Source organism: Leopardus geoffroyi, chromosome C2, assembly GCF_018350155.1.
Source record: "Leopardus geoffroyi isolate Oge1 chromosome C2, O.geoffroyi_Oge1_pat1.0, whole genome shotgun sequence".
NCBI classification, from domain to species: Eukaryota; Metazoa; Chordata; class Mammalia; order Carnivora; family Felidae; genus Leopardus; species Leopardus geoffroyi.
The window spans coordinates 82,018,468-82,035,816 of record NC_059333.1 but is presented as its reverse complement, the minus strand read 5'-3'; the positions used below and the strand labels follow the sequence as shown (position 1 = coordinate 82,035,816).

Genomic DNA, 17,349 nt, shown 5'->3' with positions numbered 1-17,349 from the left:
TGTTAATATTTTTATATATAGTAAAATTTATAAATAGTAAGATTCAGTTCTGTTTCATATTTTGCATATTATTGTGTGTGATATAGTTACATACACCTTTTCATTATTGCAGACTTTCTCCTTGAGTTCCTTCCCATGGCTCTCTTACTCACATGGTTCAAAAGTACAATTTCACTCCTTCTTAGTCCCTCCCATTTTGCCCTGATTATCTTTTATTTTCCATTTTCTGCAGTAAACAGCCCTTTCATCCCCATCTCTAGTACCTTCTTTTCTTGGAGCTTCTTATCTCCAATTCATCCTAATTCAGTTAGGTAGAAATGTAGTCTGGGTAATGTACTTGCTGTGTTCTGATGTTTACTCCCTTGGTATTACAGGTCATTAATTTTTACATGAATCTTCTGGTGGAAAGAAACAAAAAACAAGGGTATCCAGCACTTCATGCATTCAGTACTTTTTTCTATCCCAAATTAAAGTCTGGTGGTTACCAAGCAGTGAAAAGATGGACCAAAGGGGTCAATCTCTTTGAACAGGAACTTATTCTGGTGCCTATTCATCGGAAGGTACATTGGAGCCTGGTGGTAAGTTGAGAGGGGTAATTGTTGGAGTTTACATAATGGCTGTGTTCCCTTCCTTCCCCTTCCTTCCCCTTCCCTCCCCTCCTCTCTTCTTGTAAATGTTTATATATTGGGGTGCCTGGATGGTTCAGTCGGTCATGCGTTCCACTCTTGATTTGGGCTCAGGTCATGATTGAGCCCCATGTCATGCTCTGTGCTGATAGTGCAGAGCTTGCATTCTGTCTCTCCCTGTCTCTCTGCCCCCCACTCCCACTCCCACTATCTCTCTTGAAATAAACTTTAAAACAAAAAATAAATAAATAATAAATGTTTATTTACGTATTTTTGAGAGAGAGAATCCCAAGAGGCTCCATGCTGTCAGCACAGAGCCTGATGTGGGGCTTGAACCCACAAACCATGAGATCTTGACCTGAGCTGAAACCGAGAGTCAGACGCTTAACTGATTGAGCCACTCAGGCACCTCTGTAATAGCTGTTTTCTTGGATAATGAAGTCTACCCTTTTCTGTCCAGTTAGAGTCCAGTAGTACATATAAAGTGTACTCTGTAGAGTCCTTTTTTGTTCTTGAGTTGAACAGCTTAGAAAACTAGATGGCATACAGGAAGACAGGAAAGGGTTTTAGTAACACATATGTGCTCTGTATTTGATTTTCTTAGTTTTGTTTACAAGAAGGTACAGATTTATTATAGAAAAGTACAGATATAAAGCAAAAAGCAAAAAAAAAAAAAAAAAAATCTCTTCACTTTGAGAAGACCACTAATGTTTTGGTAAATTTCTAGTCTTTTTATTTATTTATTTATTTATTTATTTTTTTAAATTATTTTTTTCAACGTTTATTTATTTTGGGGACAGAGAGAGGCAGAGCATGAACGGGGGAGGAGCAGCGAGAGAGGGAGAGAGGAAGACACAGAATCGGAAACAGGCTCCAGGCTCTGAGCCATCAGCCCAGAGCCTGACGCGGGGCTCGAACTCACGGACCGCGAGGTCGTGACCTGGCTGAAGTCGGACGCTTAACCGACTGCGCCACCCAGGTGCCCCTAGGCTTTTTTCCAGGAATTGAAATATATAACTTTATAGAAATGAAGCTCATATCATCTGTGATATTTTATAAAAAATGTGTCTTAGACATCCATTTATGTTGATATGTGTATTGACTTTTTAAAAGAGGCTTTATTTTTAGAAATAAAATTCTCCTGTTGTGGTTAAGATGTTTCTGGATGTTGTAATTTTCCATTATAGGTGATAGACCTACGAAAAAGGTGTCTCAAATATCTGGATTCTATGGGACAAAAGGGCCACAGGATCTGTGAGATTCTCCTGTAAGTAAAGGCTAAAAAACTTCACTGTTGGGTCATTATGCTCTTGTTAGGTGGTCTATCTTCTATCCAATCCTAGGAGGCTCTGTTGGGTGATGGTCTAATGTTAAGTGAAGGCTATCTTCTCGGTTATTCAGGAATTGACTTGAATTCACCTTCTTGTCAAAAAGAACCTAATATCTGATCTTAACTGAGAAGTTTTATTTAGTAGCATCATTAGAAACAAGTTTATCATGTGTTATAATATAAAATATATCTTATTAGAATCCTGTGATTTGAATTAGGTTTCTTTGGGATTGATACATTCTTCTGAATGTTCTAAAGAACTGTTAGCTAGGGAGGCTTTTTTTTATTATTATTTTTTTATTTTAGAGAGAGAGAGCATGAGTGAGGGAGAGGGGCAGAGGGAGAAAGAGAGAGAGTCTTAAGCAGGCTCCATGCTCAGCTTGGAGCCCAATGGGGACTCGATCCCACGACCTTGGGACCATGACCTAAGCTGGAATCAAGAGTCGGACACTCAGCTGACTGAGCCACCCAGGCACCCCTAGCTAGAGAGTCTTATTTCTCTGATTCTTAAACCCAGTCATGTCCCTGTGCTTTCCATGATGGTTGGGTTCATCTCAGAACCAAGAGGTAACTTTTAAATTCAAGCATATGGATATGGTTTGTAGGCAACTATTTCAAACAGTAATTGCTAGAAACCTGCCTTTAAACCATAGCCACTTATTAGCTGTGTAACGTGCTGACATGATTTTCACAGTGAGGAAGTAGTTCAGTAAGAGCAGTCTATTTTGAACCTCTTTGGCTCACCAGACGCAAATGGGGGTTCTTGTTTGTAATTTTAGTAAAGATACTTGGATAATTTTCATAAGGATACTTAAGTAAGGAGCCTTTTAAATGAACGACAAGGAAATTTGTTATTAACAACAGTTCAATTCTCTCTTTTTCAATATTATTTTAGTGTAAAAGATCCTTTATTTATAGGTATTTATCTTGAATAGAAAGTTTAAACAGAAGAGAAAAAAGATTTAAAAAAATCAGAAGATACACCAAATTGTTTATAAAGCAGTTATTTCCTCCTAGTCTGTTTTGTTTAGGATGTATATAAAATGTGCACACATACATACATGTGCACATACACATATGTAATATCACATACATAGAAATGTTCTCACTGAAATCATACAGCAAAGTAAGCTGCTGTTACAGTTACAAAAAAGTTACAAAAAAATCATACTTCTGTTACATTCACTCTTCTTCTTTCTCTGCACCCCCCCCCCCCACCTCTTGTGGGTATCCGAGTTCCTCTCCCTTTCCTGATGCTCCTGGTTCAGCTTTTCTGAACTTTTTTTGCATTATTAGTTCCCCTGCCCAGAGAAAAATTTAATTCCTCCATGGCAAGACAAAATAGTGCTAAGGAATAAGACTTTTTGTTTTGTTGGGTTTAGAGGGCTACAAACCATTGAAATATGTAAGATTTTTGCCTTCCCAGAACCAATTTCTACAGCTTGGGGCTGGTAATGCTCCCACTGAGAGTGCATGCCCTAGCAAACCCATGCTGGTTTACTTTACATGCAGCTTAGGGTGAGAACCCAGATGCCTGGGTTGAATTTGATGACCCTTGGGAGATCTGGATAAAATTAAATCACTCTTTTTTTTTTTTTTTTTTTAATGTTTGAGAGAGAGAGAGTGCACACGTGCACGCAAGAAGGGGAGGAGCAGAGAAGCAGAGACAGAATCTCAGTCAGGCTCTGCACCATTAGCGCAGAGCCTGATGTGGGGCTTGAACCCCCGAACCACAAGGTCATGACCTGAGTTGAGATCAGGAATCAGATGCTTAACCAACTATGCCACCCAGGTGCCCCTTAAATCACTCTTAATACTTAAGTATATATCTCTTAGGAACAAGGAAGTTTCCTTACATAATCACAATGTCATTATCACACTTAAGAAAATTAGCAATCGGTCATATGTAACATATGGTTCATGTTCTGGTTTCTTCAGGTATGTTTTATAGTTTTTTCCAAATCCAGGAAGCCAGTCAGGTTCACACATGGACTTAATGTCTCTTTAGTCTAATTTAAAATAGTCTTCCTTTTTTTGTTTTTCATGGCAATGACATTTTTTTTTCGTTTTTTTCTTTTTGTTTTTCTTTTTGTTTTGAGTCTAGGCCCGTTGTTTTTAATCTATTTATTTATAATTGAAGTATAGTTGACACATAACGGTACATTAGTTTTAGGTGTATAGCTTAGTGATTTGACATCTCTATAGCTATGCTGTGCTTACCACAAGTATATAGGTACCTTCTGGTTTATCTTTCTGTTTAACTTCCAGCATAGGTAACATACAGTGTTTTATTAGTTTCAGGTGTGCACTACAGCCAACCTAGTGATTCGACAATTATAGAACATTATTTGTGCACATCACGATACGTGTCCTCTTAATCCCCTTCACCTGCTTCACCCATCCCCCACCACATTTTATGTCTATTGTTAAGTGAGAAAAAGCGAGTTGTAAAATGAAGTCCTTTTAAAAATAGGATAAAGTGTATGTTTTTACATTGTGTGTTAGGGGTGGAGAGCTAGAAGAATACACAGCAAACTATTAATACTAATTACTTCTGGAGTGGCTATTATAAGGTCTTTTGCATATGACATTTTACAGGTTTTAATTTTCTAAAGCATGTACAGTTTTTATAAGGAAAAACTTCAATTTAAAAACCGGAAGCAATCACATTTTTAAAAAAGCTAATGGAGATGGATTTGTGAATAGCATGTCTGTTAACATCGTTTGTAATGTCCTTTGTAATCAGAATGGTAAGTCTCCACAGGGATTCATCAATATATTCCTTCTTTGTTGTTTTTTTAGTCAGTATTTACAGGATGAAAGTAAGACCAAAAGAAATATTGATCTAAATCTTTTAGAGTGGACCCACTACAGCATGAAGCCACATGTAAGTAATGATCTGTCTGTATCTGAAGTGCTTTCTTGCATTTAGTGACAGAGGCCTGTTAGTAGACTTGGCTTCCTCCCTCCCCTCACTCACTCATACCCTTAGGCATGCATTCTCCTGAAGTGTACTCTTAAGAATTATTACGTACTTCTAAATCTTGAGAAAGGCAAGATTTAACTAAGATGCCTGCTTCTTAGCCTTATTTCTTGTTTAAGCTGTAAACGTTAACTGCATGCTAGTATGTTTCTCAGAAAAGCAAATAGGTTAAAGTCAGCCACTTTTCTTGTTTGGTGCTAATGAAGGTTTAAAGTTCTTGTTACTTCTCTGAGAATTTTGTTTATTTAGATCTTAAGGGTCCCGTGCCACAGGTTCTCAAAAGAGTCAAGTACGCTGTTTGTGAATATGCTTTGTATTATACTTGCCAGATTTGAATCTCATTCGGGGTTGGAGATTGCATACATTTTGAGTCCTAATGGCTTCTTTTAAAAGTAAGCCACATGAATTCAATTTTAGCCCTCACCTGTGTGTAATGGCTCACCTGTCCCACAGGATTTACCTTTCTAAATTTTTTTTTTTCAACGTTTATTCATTTTTGGGACAGAGAGAGACAGAGCATGAACGGGGGAGGGGCAGAGAGAGAGGGAGACACAGAATCGGAAACAGGCTCCAGGCTCTGAGCCATCAGCCAAGAGCCCGACGCGGGGCTCAAACTCACGGACCGCGAGATCGTGACCTGGCTGAAGTCGGACACTTAACCGACTGCGCCACCCAGGCGCCCCTAGGATTTTCCTAAGTTGAATGATTTAAAGGTTGAGCTTTGAAATTTCCTGAGGAGAGCACAGATATAAGGAGAGTCTGTTAGGACGAATGCCACGTTCTGGTGTGGGGAACGTGATAAAGAAAACAAATTCTCTTCCTTTGTGTATCGGTGTCCATAGTTCTCCACTCCTGAGCTGCTGTGCTCAGGAGAAAAGCACGAGCTACCTACCGTGTGCGTGGGTGTCACACATGTTCAAACAGTCTTCTTTTTTCACAATAATCCTCTGTATTTCTTTGAATAAAAATTAGCTGTTGTCATCTAGAATGTTTTCCAGCAGGGGTTCAGACTCTCTCTTATTATTGTCTTGTGCTCCGCTGAGCCGGCAGCCAAAGTGTGTAGGGTCTGGCCAAGATCAGGGCAGCAGAGGCCTGGGGAGTGTGTGAATTTACCTCACTTAGATCGGTTTATGATGCCTTTAGCACTGCTTGCAGGAAGCTGGGCTCTTGCTTAGGACAAAATTGAGCCATCGGAGCAAGATCTTGGTTAGTTAAAGCCTATCAAGAAGCTTTTTTCTTTCTCCTGCTTGTTGTGGGGGTTGAAAGTTTTCATCCTATTTTCTTGGCTAGAGAAGCTAAACCGTGCAGTCTTCAAGTAGGTTCGTTGTGTTGTATGTGTTTCTGATTGTGCCACATTTAGCCCTTTTCAGAAAAAAAAAATTTTAATGTTTATTTTTGAGAGAGGGAGAGACCGAGTGTGAGTGGCGGGGAGGACAGAGAGAGACACACACAGAATCCAAAGCAGACTCCAGGCCCAAGCTGCCAGTACAGAGCCCGACACGGGGCTCAAACCCACAGACTGAGGTCACGACCTGAGCCAAAGTCGGAAGCTTAACGGACTGAGCTACCCAGGTGCTCCTCACATTTAGCCCTTTTCAAAAGTTATAAAGTGCTTCTGAAACCATTCTGACTAGAATTCCTGTTCCTAGTAGTAAACTTTCTTTCAGTTTGGTTTCTTGATAGGAGAGCTGAGAGAAGGAATTCTCACTTTGCTTTTTTTTTTTCTTTCCAAAAAAATATTTTCTGTGTGGGTCACATACTTCATGTCATGGTTAGGGTTTTTATACAACATAAAGACTGTGTTTGTGTAGTACCTTTAACGTACACCTTTATAATATTGTTTATCCACGGGAATATTTGTAAGAAGTCAAAGGAGTTTGTGTGTGATGAAATTTTATGCCTTTTTCTCCCTTTTTTTTTTTTTTTTTTTTGTAATTTTAGGAGATTCCTCAACAGTTAAATGGGAGTGATTGTGGAATGTTTACTTGTAAATATGCAGATTATATCTCTAGGGACAAACCTATCACATTTACTCAGGTGAGTGAAGATCCCTCCTCACCTACTTACTTGTTTCTAAACCAGATAAACTTAGAGCATGTTACCAGTGCCTGGGTCACATTAAGGTCTTAATAATGGTGGCTGTGCCACTATTATTATTGCCGTAACCCTTGGCCATGGCCCTGCTCTTGCTGGTATCAGGGTTTGTCACTGCCACTGCTCTTGTGTTTAGTCTTTGGTGACCAGTGAGACAATTTGCATATGTCTGGACTCTGGAGCTCTCTAATTCCTGAGTATTACTGATATTTCTAGCCAAAGGAGGAGGCATGTAAGATTTTTCCCTCTGGAAAATCAGGCCTCGTGAGAATTTAAGCCACAGGTGTAAGCTGTAACTACAAATACTGCTTTTCCCTTCTGTGCTGGTTATTTGGGGTTCTCCATTTGGGCGGGGATTATTAGAGTGTGTTGGGAACTCTTGAGAATTAATTTGTAATAGTGGATTCTCAACCTTTGTGTAACTGAAGACAACCCCTGTAAGACACATTTTTCCTAAAGAGACCTCATTTTGATAAATGTTGTCTACCAAACTGTACTTATTGAATAGGACTAATAACCCTATTTCATGCTTCTAGGGCTCCCATGCTGAATTAAGACAATTCTAGTCTAAAATAAAGGCACTTATTAATTGGTTAGTTTGAGTAGTTTTACTAAGAATAAATGTGTAATTTTTTACTACAGGTTTCAAGCTATTTAAAATAACTTACGCATCCATGTGTTAAGATGTGTTAGGCCCCTCCAGGTAGGAAAGCCCTAGTTTATAATAAAGTGGTGTATTCATCTTATTATAATGAGACATCAGGAGTACCTCAAGGGTGTGAACTTCTGATTTCACTAAAAAGAGGACTAGTTGAATTACAGGTGATTTGGATTTGTCTTGCGTGCTGCTGCATTTGAAAATTGGCTCCTGCAGTGATGATCTTAAAGCAGAATATTAAGGCATTCTGTTCTTTGATGCTTCTGAATACAAGGAGTTATTTGCTCTCTGAACCTGCTGACGTGAGGTCTGAAGGGCTGAAGTTGCCATTTGAACAGAATTGACAGTGTACAACATTTGGTAGAACTGGTTTTTAATTTTTAATTTTTTTTAATGTTTTTTCCTTTATTTAAATAAAGTTCATGTTGTTTCTCAAAAAAGCAGAAGATACTCATTTTAGAATGTTCTGAAAATGTACGTAAGTAGAAAAGTTTGGTATTATGCCATCACTTGGGTGTTTCCATTTTGGCACATGTTTTTGTGTTATGAGGTAGTTGTTGGAGTCTATGTGTAATTCTGCATCCTCCTCAGATTTTCCTTAGCATGTACAGATGCTTATGATACATGCAACATAATAACATTATAGCCTCATTTTTTTTGGCTTTGTAAGTCTGAACCATGACATGAGAGAGTCAAGGCTATAGAAAGGACATGGGTTATTTACTTGATTACACTTGCAGGCTGACGCTGTGCACGGTAATGTGTAACGTACGTGTCGTTTGTGGGTCCTCCACAGCACCAGATGCCTCTCTTCCGGAAGAAGATGGTGTGGGAAATCCTTCATCAGCAGTTGCTGTGAGAATGCCCCGCCCGGTCCCTCTAGCTGCTGGTGGTTCTTTCACGGAGGACGGATGTTTCCATATACCTCATGCATCGTGGGTTCAACAGTCCCCGCATCACCCCTGCTGGCTCACAGGTACTGGGCTGTAGGACGCGCACGCAGGCCTCTCCCTGCACCCTGGGCCCGACTTGGTGCGTGGACCCTGTGTGTGAGCCTGTGCCTGCTCAGAGCCCTGGACTATTCAACCCACACAAGAACAAACGCTAATTAATACTTTTTTTTTTTTAAGATTTTTTTTTTTCCCTATGAATGTGGGAAATGCAGGATTTATTCTATGATTTGTTTTTTGTGTGTTTGTTCACGTGTGTTCATTCGCTCACTCATTTACAAACATAATGGCAGTGGCTGTTTGCTGCTGCTCCACAGTTAACTCTGAATTACCTGTTTGAACTATTTATTTTTGAAAGGAATGTTAATCAAGCTCCACTCCCAGCTGAAGATCAGGAGGGGAATCAGTGGGGGGAGGAAGGAAGTGTTAATTAACTTCCCGAAGGCTGGAGCAGAAACTGCCAACTTGAAGCTGGAGCTCTTGTTCTTGAGGCTTGGAAGTGCCGGAGAGGAGAAACGCCTTCTCCTTGGGTAGGGCTCTCATTGCCTTTCAGAGGACGTCTGACACTACGGCCTTGGCCTGGGGGCGTGGAAAAGTGGAACAGTGGCCTAGGAACTCTGGCGATCCAGGAGTCTTCAGAAGAGTGGTGGTCATCCTAAAGAGACTGCTCTTTCTGGGAATGAGCTGACTTGGCTACTCTTGAAACTGGATTTGAAGTAACTATAAACCCTAAAGCTTAATTTTCATCCCAGATCTGGTTGAGTATAAACCTCAGAATTGTAAGGGCTGGCCTGGGCTGTTTATTTCAAGAGATACTATTCAATGTAAAAGCTATTTTTCCTCAAAGTTTGTTTTTTTTTCTATATATAAAGCCGAAATTAAGTTTTGTACTCATTAGGATTTACATCCCCCCCATTCCACCCCCACGGAAATTTGGAAGAAAATTTAGTACTTGGCTGTGAGGCTGCCAGTTATACAATAATCTATTTTGCATATGAAAGTTTGTATTTAACTTTTTTGTTCATTAAAAACTTTACAGTGGTTACGCATTTTTAATTTCAGAAAGTTTAGAGTTGGTCAGAACATATTTTGCAAGATCTAGTGCCTAGTGTTGCTTTTTCCGATGTAATAAAGGTTGTCTGGCAGAACCTGAAAAGGATATGCTGAGATGATTTCTAACCCTTCCCTTACTTAAACCTCCCGCACCTGCCCTGGTGCACAAAAGCAAGGGGGTGTAAAACCGGGAATATTGGCCACGTGTTCGCGAATGCGCGTCTGCCATCCGGAGGGCGCGGCCGCTGGTGGCGGAGGCAGGGTCCGGTGGCGGGTTTCCCTTGAGGGGAAGTCTTGGTATGGGACCTGGGGCTGCACTGAACTTGATGTGCCTACTTGACAGGCACACCAGAGGCCGTGTGCTCGATGGTGATGAAAAGAGTGAGCTGCTCGTGCCTCAAGCTTAGGCTGCACAGAGCCCTTTCCTGAGGCTGCTGGAGCTGTACCGGTGAGTCTTGGGATCAGGCTGCTGACACAGCCAAAAAGCCGAGAGATTGACTGGGTCAGCCTTATACTAAAAACCTGGTGCCCGCTTGGCTGTCTTAGGTTTCACCTGAGAATTGAGCACTTTTGTTAAGATCCGTTCTGTGTTGGGTACATCCTGTGAGGAGTGGCGGTTTGTATTCTGTCCCGGTGAGTGACGCAGTCGTGTTACACGAGTATCCCAGGGGCTTCTTCGAGCAGCTTTCACTGAGCTTTCCACTGATGTGTACTCTTCAGGATGGCTCTTAATAATCTCCCAGGACATCATGAGATCAGTAAGAGCAGAGCGTTAAGCTAGAGAATAGCATTCTCGTTTACCCCGAGTTCCTGGATTTAATAGGAGATCCCACAGGCCGTGCTTCTCTAGGCACTGACCTGTCTCTCTTGGTGCAGAGAAACCTGTTGGTAATAGAATTTTTATATCTAGACAGCTTATGAGAAAAGCAGTCAGGTGATAAAATCAATAGCTGATCTTACCGGTAGCAAATAATCAACATAAAGCCAGCGAGATGTATATTTTTTTAACTGCAGTAGTTTGGGGATCTGAAAAAAAGGTAGAGTGGACCACCGTTCGTTTTTAGTAGGCAGTCTCTCCTAAAGATTCGTAAAGATGGGAAACACACACACACACACACACACACACACACAAAAACCATTGGTAAGCGTCTTTCATGTTTGAGCTTATACCAGAGCTGGGATGTGGTGGGAGGGACACGGAGCTGGGGCATTTGGAAGATGTTCTGGAGACCCCCATAGTCTACGTCAGTTGCCTAAGACTGTCAGAACTTCTGATCCTTTCCTCTCCTGAAATCCTAAGCACAACTTGGGGAGTGCACGTCGAGTGGTGGATGTTTGCCTGCACTGTAAGGAGTTGCTGGGTGCTGGGACCGTGGTGTGGGTGTAAGAGAATGTGTCCTTAGAGATCTATTGAACCTCAGATACAAATAAATAAGATCAATTTAAGTCTGTGATAACCTTAGTACTATAGTTAAGCTACATAGTTTAAATTGGCTTTTGTGAACTAATTGGAAACCTGATCTCTAGTTACTTTGAGGAAAAACTCTAAGCACCTAATATTCAAACACATTTTTGGTACTTGTTTGTAAGTCTGGGATCTAGCTGGCTATACTGCTTTGATAACTTCTTTTTCTTTTAATTCACCTAACATATACAAGGAAATGTTTGGGTGTATTGAAATAGGTATTGATTTTATCTATTTACCAATAGATGAATAGGTATTTTATCAAATCAGTAGGTGTTGATTTTAACTTATTTACCAATAAATTCATGTCTTTAATTCAGTGGCTTTCAATTTTTTTTAAGGCAAAGAATTTTTTGGCATTTTTTGTTGTGACCAGTACACACGTGTGTGTGTGTGTGATTATATATATATATTTATGTGATTATATATATATATTTATGCAATTATATATATATTTATGTGATTATATATATATTTTTTATGTGATTATATGTGGACACAAAAGTTTCACAAAGACATTACCCTTACTAAACTCTTGAGTTTTATTTCAGTTTTTAAAAAAGTGTAGTTTGTGACCACCAAGCTGATTTCTCAACACCTGGTAGAAATCCAGTTTAAAAAACATGGCTCTAAGTCACCTGACGGCAGGATGCAAATTATATTTAAAACTATAAAGCTTGAGACCACAAAAATATGATAAGTTTGGGACTATTTTGAGATGAATCAATCTAAGTCTAGGAAAAATGGGCCAGAAGCTTTTAGATTCTCGATGTAAGTATGTAAATAGTCCTTTTTCTTCAGGTTTGTACGTTGGCATTTCCTAAAATATGTTAAATACAAGTCCTATTACTACTATGTAGGATGTAAAAGAAGAGGTTCTGTGGCCCAAAGAATGTGTGTGACCCATGTCTTTTCCTCCTGGAATGCCTAGCAAACAACAGATTAATGTCTTAACCTCGCATTTCTGAAAACTTGGACATTGAACCCTTCTTTGTGTGACACCTGTGGAACTGTTCTATGGAACACATTTTGGAAAGTGCCAGGAGAAGTAATACAAAGTTCTTAGAACTTTCAACAATACATTGGCAAGGGAAGCACTGTCTCCCCCACCCCCCACTGCCTCTTGAGGGCATATGGTGATCATAAAGTCTGTAGCCACACTTTTATTTTTCTTTAATTGTATCAGTAATAGGTGTTCATAGTAGAAAAATGAAATGCTGGGGCGCCTGGGTGGCGCAGTCGGTTGAGCGTCCGACTTCAGCCAGGTCACGATCTCGCGGTCTGTGAGTTCGAGCCCCGCGTCAGGCTCTGGGCTGATGGCTCGGAGCCTGGAGCCTGTTTCCGATTCTGTGTCTCCCTCTCTCTCTGCCCCTCCCCCGTTCATGCTCTGTCTCTCTCTGTCCCAAAAATAAATAAACGTTGAAAAAAAAAATTAAAAAAAAAAAAAAGAAAAATGAAATGCTGATAAAAGGTAAAGAATAAGAATTCTGCAAACTCACCATTCAGAGTTAATAACTGAATATTAACATTTTGGTATATATCCTGGCCTTTGGTATATTGCCCCTTCTGATATGTGTAAATAAGGGTGTGAGTTGTACATGTTCACACATATATTTTATTAACAAATAATGGAATCATACTCTATATGGCTATATAACCCCTTTTCTACTTAATTTATCTTGAACATATTTTCAGGTCAATAAATATTGACATCATTTAGTTGCGGCATAGTGTTCTAGAATATGGCTTTAACATAATTTACTTTATCCAGTATTGTTGCACCATCTGGCACCATGTGTGGGTTATTCTCTTAGGAGAAATTCCTAATTAAAATTTTGGAGTTAAGGTTAGGTGTATTTTAAAAAGTCACCTGTTGGTGTTTTGACTTATTTCTGCTTGCACAAGATGATGATCTGTGTCTCCACTGATTTTTTTTTTTTTTTTAAGTTTATTTTGAAAGAGCGAGCAGGGCAGGGGTGGAGAGAGAGGGGGAGAGAGAGAATCGCAAGCAGGCTTCACATTGTCAGCACAGAGCCCAAAATAGGGCTCGATCCCACAAACCATGAGATCATGACCTGAGCTGAAAGCAAGAATCAAAGGCTTAACGGACTGAGTCACCCAGTTGCCCCTCCACTGATTTAAGTCTTGTAATATTTTTCATGTGTAGATCTTCTGGATAAGTTCATTCTGAGACATTTACTGTCTAATTTTAGTGGACAATTTTACGTTTTTTCCAACTGCTTTACAAAAAACTTTACTACCGGAATCCTAAGACCTATACAGTCATCACCCCCTTTTCAGCAATTATTAAAATATGACTAATCTTGATTTACTTTTTCATAGGGGAGGGAAGAGTCTGGAGTATTTTAAAGCAAAACCCTAACATCTCATTCTACCTAACCACTTAAGGATGTCTCCCTAATAATTAAAAAAAAACAAAAACAAAAAACTGTGTCATTTTCACATCTAACAAAATAAGGATTTGCTAATATCATCTAATACTCAGTTCATATTCAAATTTTCCTGATCCTTTAACAAATGTTTTATTATGTTCTTCTAATGAGGATATACAGTGGGCTGAATGGTGTTCCCCCAAATGATAGGCCCATATCCTAATCCTTGGAACCTGTGAATATTACCTTCTGTGGCAAAAGATGACTAAGTTAAAGGACTTGAGAAAAGGAATTTATCTTGGATTATCTGGGTGGGTCCTAAGTGCAATCAGAGGGCTTATAAGAGATTTTTTTGTTTTTTGATTTTTGAATGTTTATTTTTGAGAGCGAGAACACAAGCAGGGGAGGGGCAGAGAGAGGGAGACACAGAATCTGAAGCAGGCTCCAGGCTCCGAGCTGTCAGCAAAGAGCCTGACGCGGGGCTCGAACTCACAAGAGATCATGACCTGAGCCGAAGTCAGATGCTTAACCAATTAAACCACCCAGGCGCCCCAAGAGACTGAGTTTTGAGACAGAAGAAGAGGAGGTATTAAAATGGGCCTAGGCAGTGTTTATATTTTATGCCCACTTTTGTGGGAAAAAATTCTGTTTACACATCTCTAAAACAAAATCTGGAAAAAGATACCAAGTGTTAATAATGGTGGTCTGGATAGGCTGTTAGTTTCTACTCTGTAAACCTGTTTTTGGAGTTTAAGGAAAAAAAAAAGGCAATAAGACTACAGAAGCCTCTAGAGACTGAGGTGATGCTACCACAAGCCAAGGAAGCCTGGAGCCACCAAAGCTGGAAGAGCCTTCCACAGAACAATGCCCTGCTGACACCTAGCTTTTGGACTTCTGGCCCTAGAACTGTGAGAGAATAAATTTGTGGTAGTTACAGTGGTATCAGAAATCTAATGAAGGTTCCAGATAAGATGTATACATTGTCTTTGATTATGATAGCTCTTGAGACTCTTATTCAATAGTCTCCCTCCTTGTACTATTACTTATTAGAGAAACTGGGTTTTCCTGTGGAAGATCCCACATTCCAGATTTGGCTTATAGCTCCTTGGTGGTGTTGGACAATTTCCTCCAAGCACTTGTATTTCATATAAACTGGTTAAGTTTAATCTAGAGGCCTGATTGGATTCAGGTTGAATTGGATAAGGACACTTCATTAGTGTCCTGTTGTACTGAATCTTGTGGCACAAAATGTCTGGTGCTTAGAGGTGCTAAGATTGTGAGCTGTGAGGTCAGGCTGTAAGGGTTCCTATCCGTCTTTTTCATCTTGGTTTTAAATTTAATTGACGACCCATTATTTCTTGAAGAGGCCCAAAATGGTACTTTTCAAATTCTATCATTGCCTCTGTGTTCACCGAATTCTTGAATTCTCCTGTAAAAGAAACTTATTAACTATTTGGTTACCCTGAGATGCATTTCATACAGGAAAGAATGTATGTTTTGACTCATTATTACTCTTTGATGTTCAAATTGCCTTATTTTAGGTTTCCGTGTCCTTGTGACAGAATCCCACAAGCCTGATTGTGATGGCTTTCTTGCTTAACTGGTATGATAAAGGCTCATCTTACACATCTCCTGCTCCAGACCTGGAATTGGCCATTTGTTGAAGGATTTCTTTTAGTGAGAAATGTTAGAGACCAGAATTTGGGCACTATTAATGCTGATTACTACTGGGTTAACTTGTGTTTCTAGGCCTTTACTTTTTCTTCAAAGGGAAAAAATGTTCTACTGATTTCCAATTCCAAGGTAAGAGTATCAGATTTTTCTTGATTTTATATTGTAATCTTGAAAATCTTGGTTGCTAACAACATCAACATAATTGTTTTACCCCGTAGTATACTTAAATAATTTCAAAATATCAATACCAGCATAACAACTAACTAGGCCACTAAATACAGCTTAAGATTTCTTTGCAATTCTTTTATTTTTAGGCCATGTCTCACTAGAGATTCACGGTGAAAATACCCTCTTAAAATCACTTACTTTTTTCTTCCAGTAATTATGCCATCAACTTGATACACAGTTGGATTAATTCGTTCTTGGTGTTGAGAGATTGCTTTTTGCTTTGTTTTTTAATTATGTAAAACAAACATTAGTCCAAGAGCAAAACTATGTAAGATACATTCACAGTTTACTTGCCTCACCCTGTTCACTTTCCTTGTCGAGATAACGTGTAAGCTTTCTTTTCTTTAAGTAGGCCTCATGCCCAGCACAGAGCCCAACATGGGGCTTGAACTCATGACCCTGAAATCAAGATCTGAGCTGAGATCAAGAGTCAGATGCTTAATTGACTGAGCCACCCAGGTGCCTTTAGATAACCTGTCATCTCTTAATCTTCGTTTTTTTGAAAATATAGCTAGACATATATGCATTCATAATTCTTTTCTTTTTTACACTAGTAAAAATACCATGTCAAAAATACTTATGCTTGGGGTGGTTAAGCGTCCAGTTCTTGATTTTGGCTCACAGTTCCCATGAGTTTGAGCCCCACAGCAGGCTCTGCGCTGACAGCACGGATCCTGCTTGGGATTCTCGCTCCCCCACCTCTCTCTGCCCTTCCCCTGCTAGCACAGTCTCTCACTCTCTCTCAAAACCAATAAAACATTAAAAAATAACCACATGCTTGATTTTTCAAAAAACTTCAATTTATTTTACAAAATAAGTTACCCCTCATTCTTCAGTTTTTTTATAGCTTCATAATAATCCATTGTTTCAGGAGGCTGTGCCTCATTACCAGTCCCCTCATGATGGATGTTTAGGCTATCAATCTTTTTTTGGTACAAATAATGCTGCAGTGCAGGTGCCTTGTGCATGTCACGTTCTGTTTTCGCTGACCTCTCTTTGGGATAGATTCCTAGAAGTGGAATTGCTGGGTCAAATACCTAGCATATGTAATTTGCCAAATTTCCCTTTTCAGGGATAGGTAGCATCGTGTGTGTCACCTCGTAGTCTTATCTACAAAGCCTCAGATATTTACTATTTACAGAAAAGGGTTGCCAACCCCCTTATTGCAATCCTTAAGGTCTGGCCAGCCAGCAGAGAGCCCATGGGGGGAGGTCGTGGAGGTAGTTTTCAATGGGCCAGGGTAGCAGTGGCCCGGATCTCGTGCTCAGTCATGTGTTCACACGGTCTGCCAGGGAAGGGCGACTAGGAGACAGTGGGGTTGGGTGCCTACGAAGAGGAAACCATGGATTTTGGTTCTGTAGCCAGCACCCTGTCACAATTATCAATTTTGTCCTGTTTATGACACTTTGAATCCCCCCCCCACCCTTTCCCCATATATATATTTCATACATTTTTGGTCTTTGTTAACGTAAGTTTTGGGATTTTATTATTACTGTATTTTGCTGCCTCTTCAAGGGTAATGTTGATACTGAAATTGTTTTAAACTTAGTTATAATTGTAGATTTGCAACAATTTAAGCATTTCTAGTTTAATTGGTTTCGATGCTTTTAGTCTTTTTTACATGGGTTTTATTTGGCTTTAGTTGGAAACCTTTTCACATATTTTTAAAGACATAGGAATATTATCTGAGCCCCTGCAAACAGAACTTTTTTGAAGTTTTCACACTTGAAAGATGACTGGGTATTCAAATTCTCGAGTCACGGCCCTTTTTCTTCTCAAAACGTGCTTTCTGGCACTCTGTAGTGGAGCAGAGAGAGCTGAAACTAGCTTGATTTTTGCTTGTTATTTTGTTTTGTAAATCATTCTTTTGGGGTCTGTATCCTATTAGAATTTTA

General features: G+C 39.7%; 1 protein-coding gene across 4 annotated transcripts in view; it reads left to right on the top strand.

Moving 5' to 3' along the window:
- Positions 1-9,797, top strand: part of SENP2 (SUMO specific peptidase 2) — a 32,211-nt gene extending 22,414 nt beyond the window's left edge. For all 4 annotated transcript variants that reach the window (XM_045502689.1, XM_045502691.1, XM_045502690.1 and 1 more), the window contains exons 13-17: positions 375-578; positions 1,814-1,893; positions 4,759-4,843; positions 6,881-6,976; positions 8,488-9,797. In XM_045502689.1, the coding sequence (XP_045358645.1) occupies positions 375-578; positions 1,814-1,893; positions 4,759-4,843; positions 6,881-6,976; positions 8,488-8,550 (528 nt within the window). In that variant the 3' untranslated portion in view covers positions 8,551-9,797. The remainder of the gene's footprint in view (positions 1-374; positions 579-1,813; positions 1,894-4,758; positions 4,844-6,880; positions 6,977-8,487) is intronic.
- Positions 9,798-17,349: the final 7,552 nt, after the last annotated feature.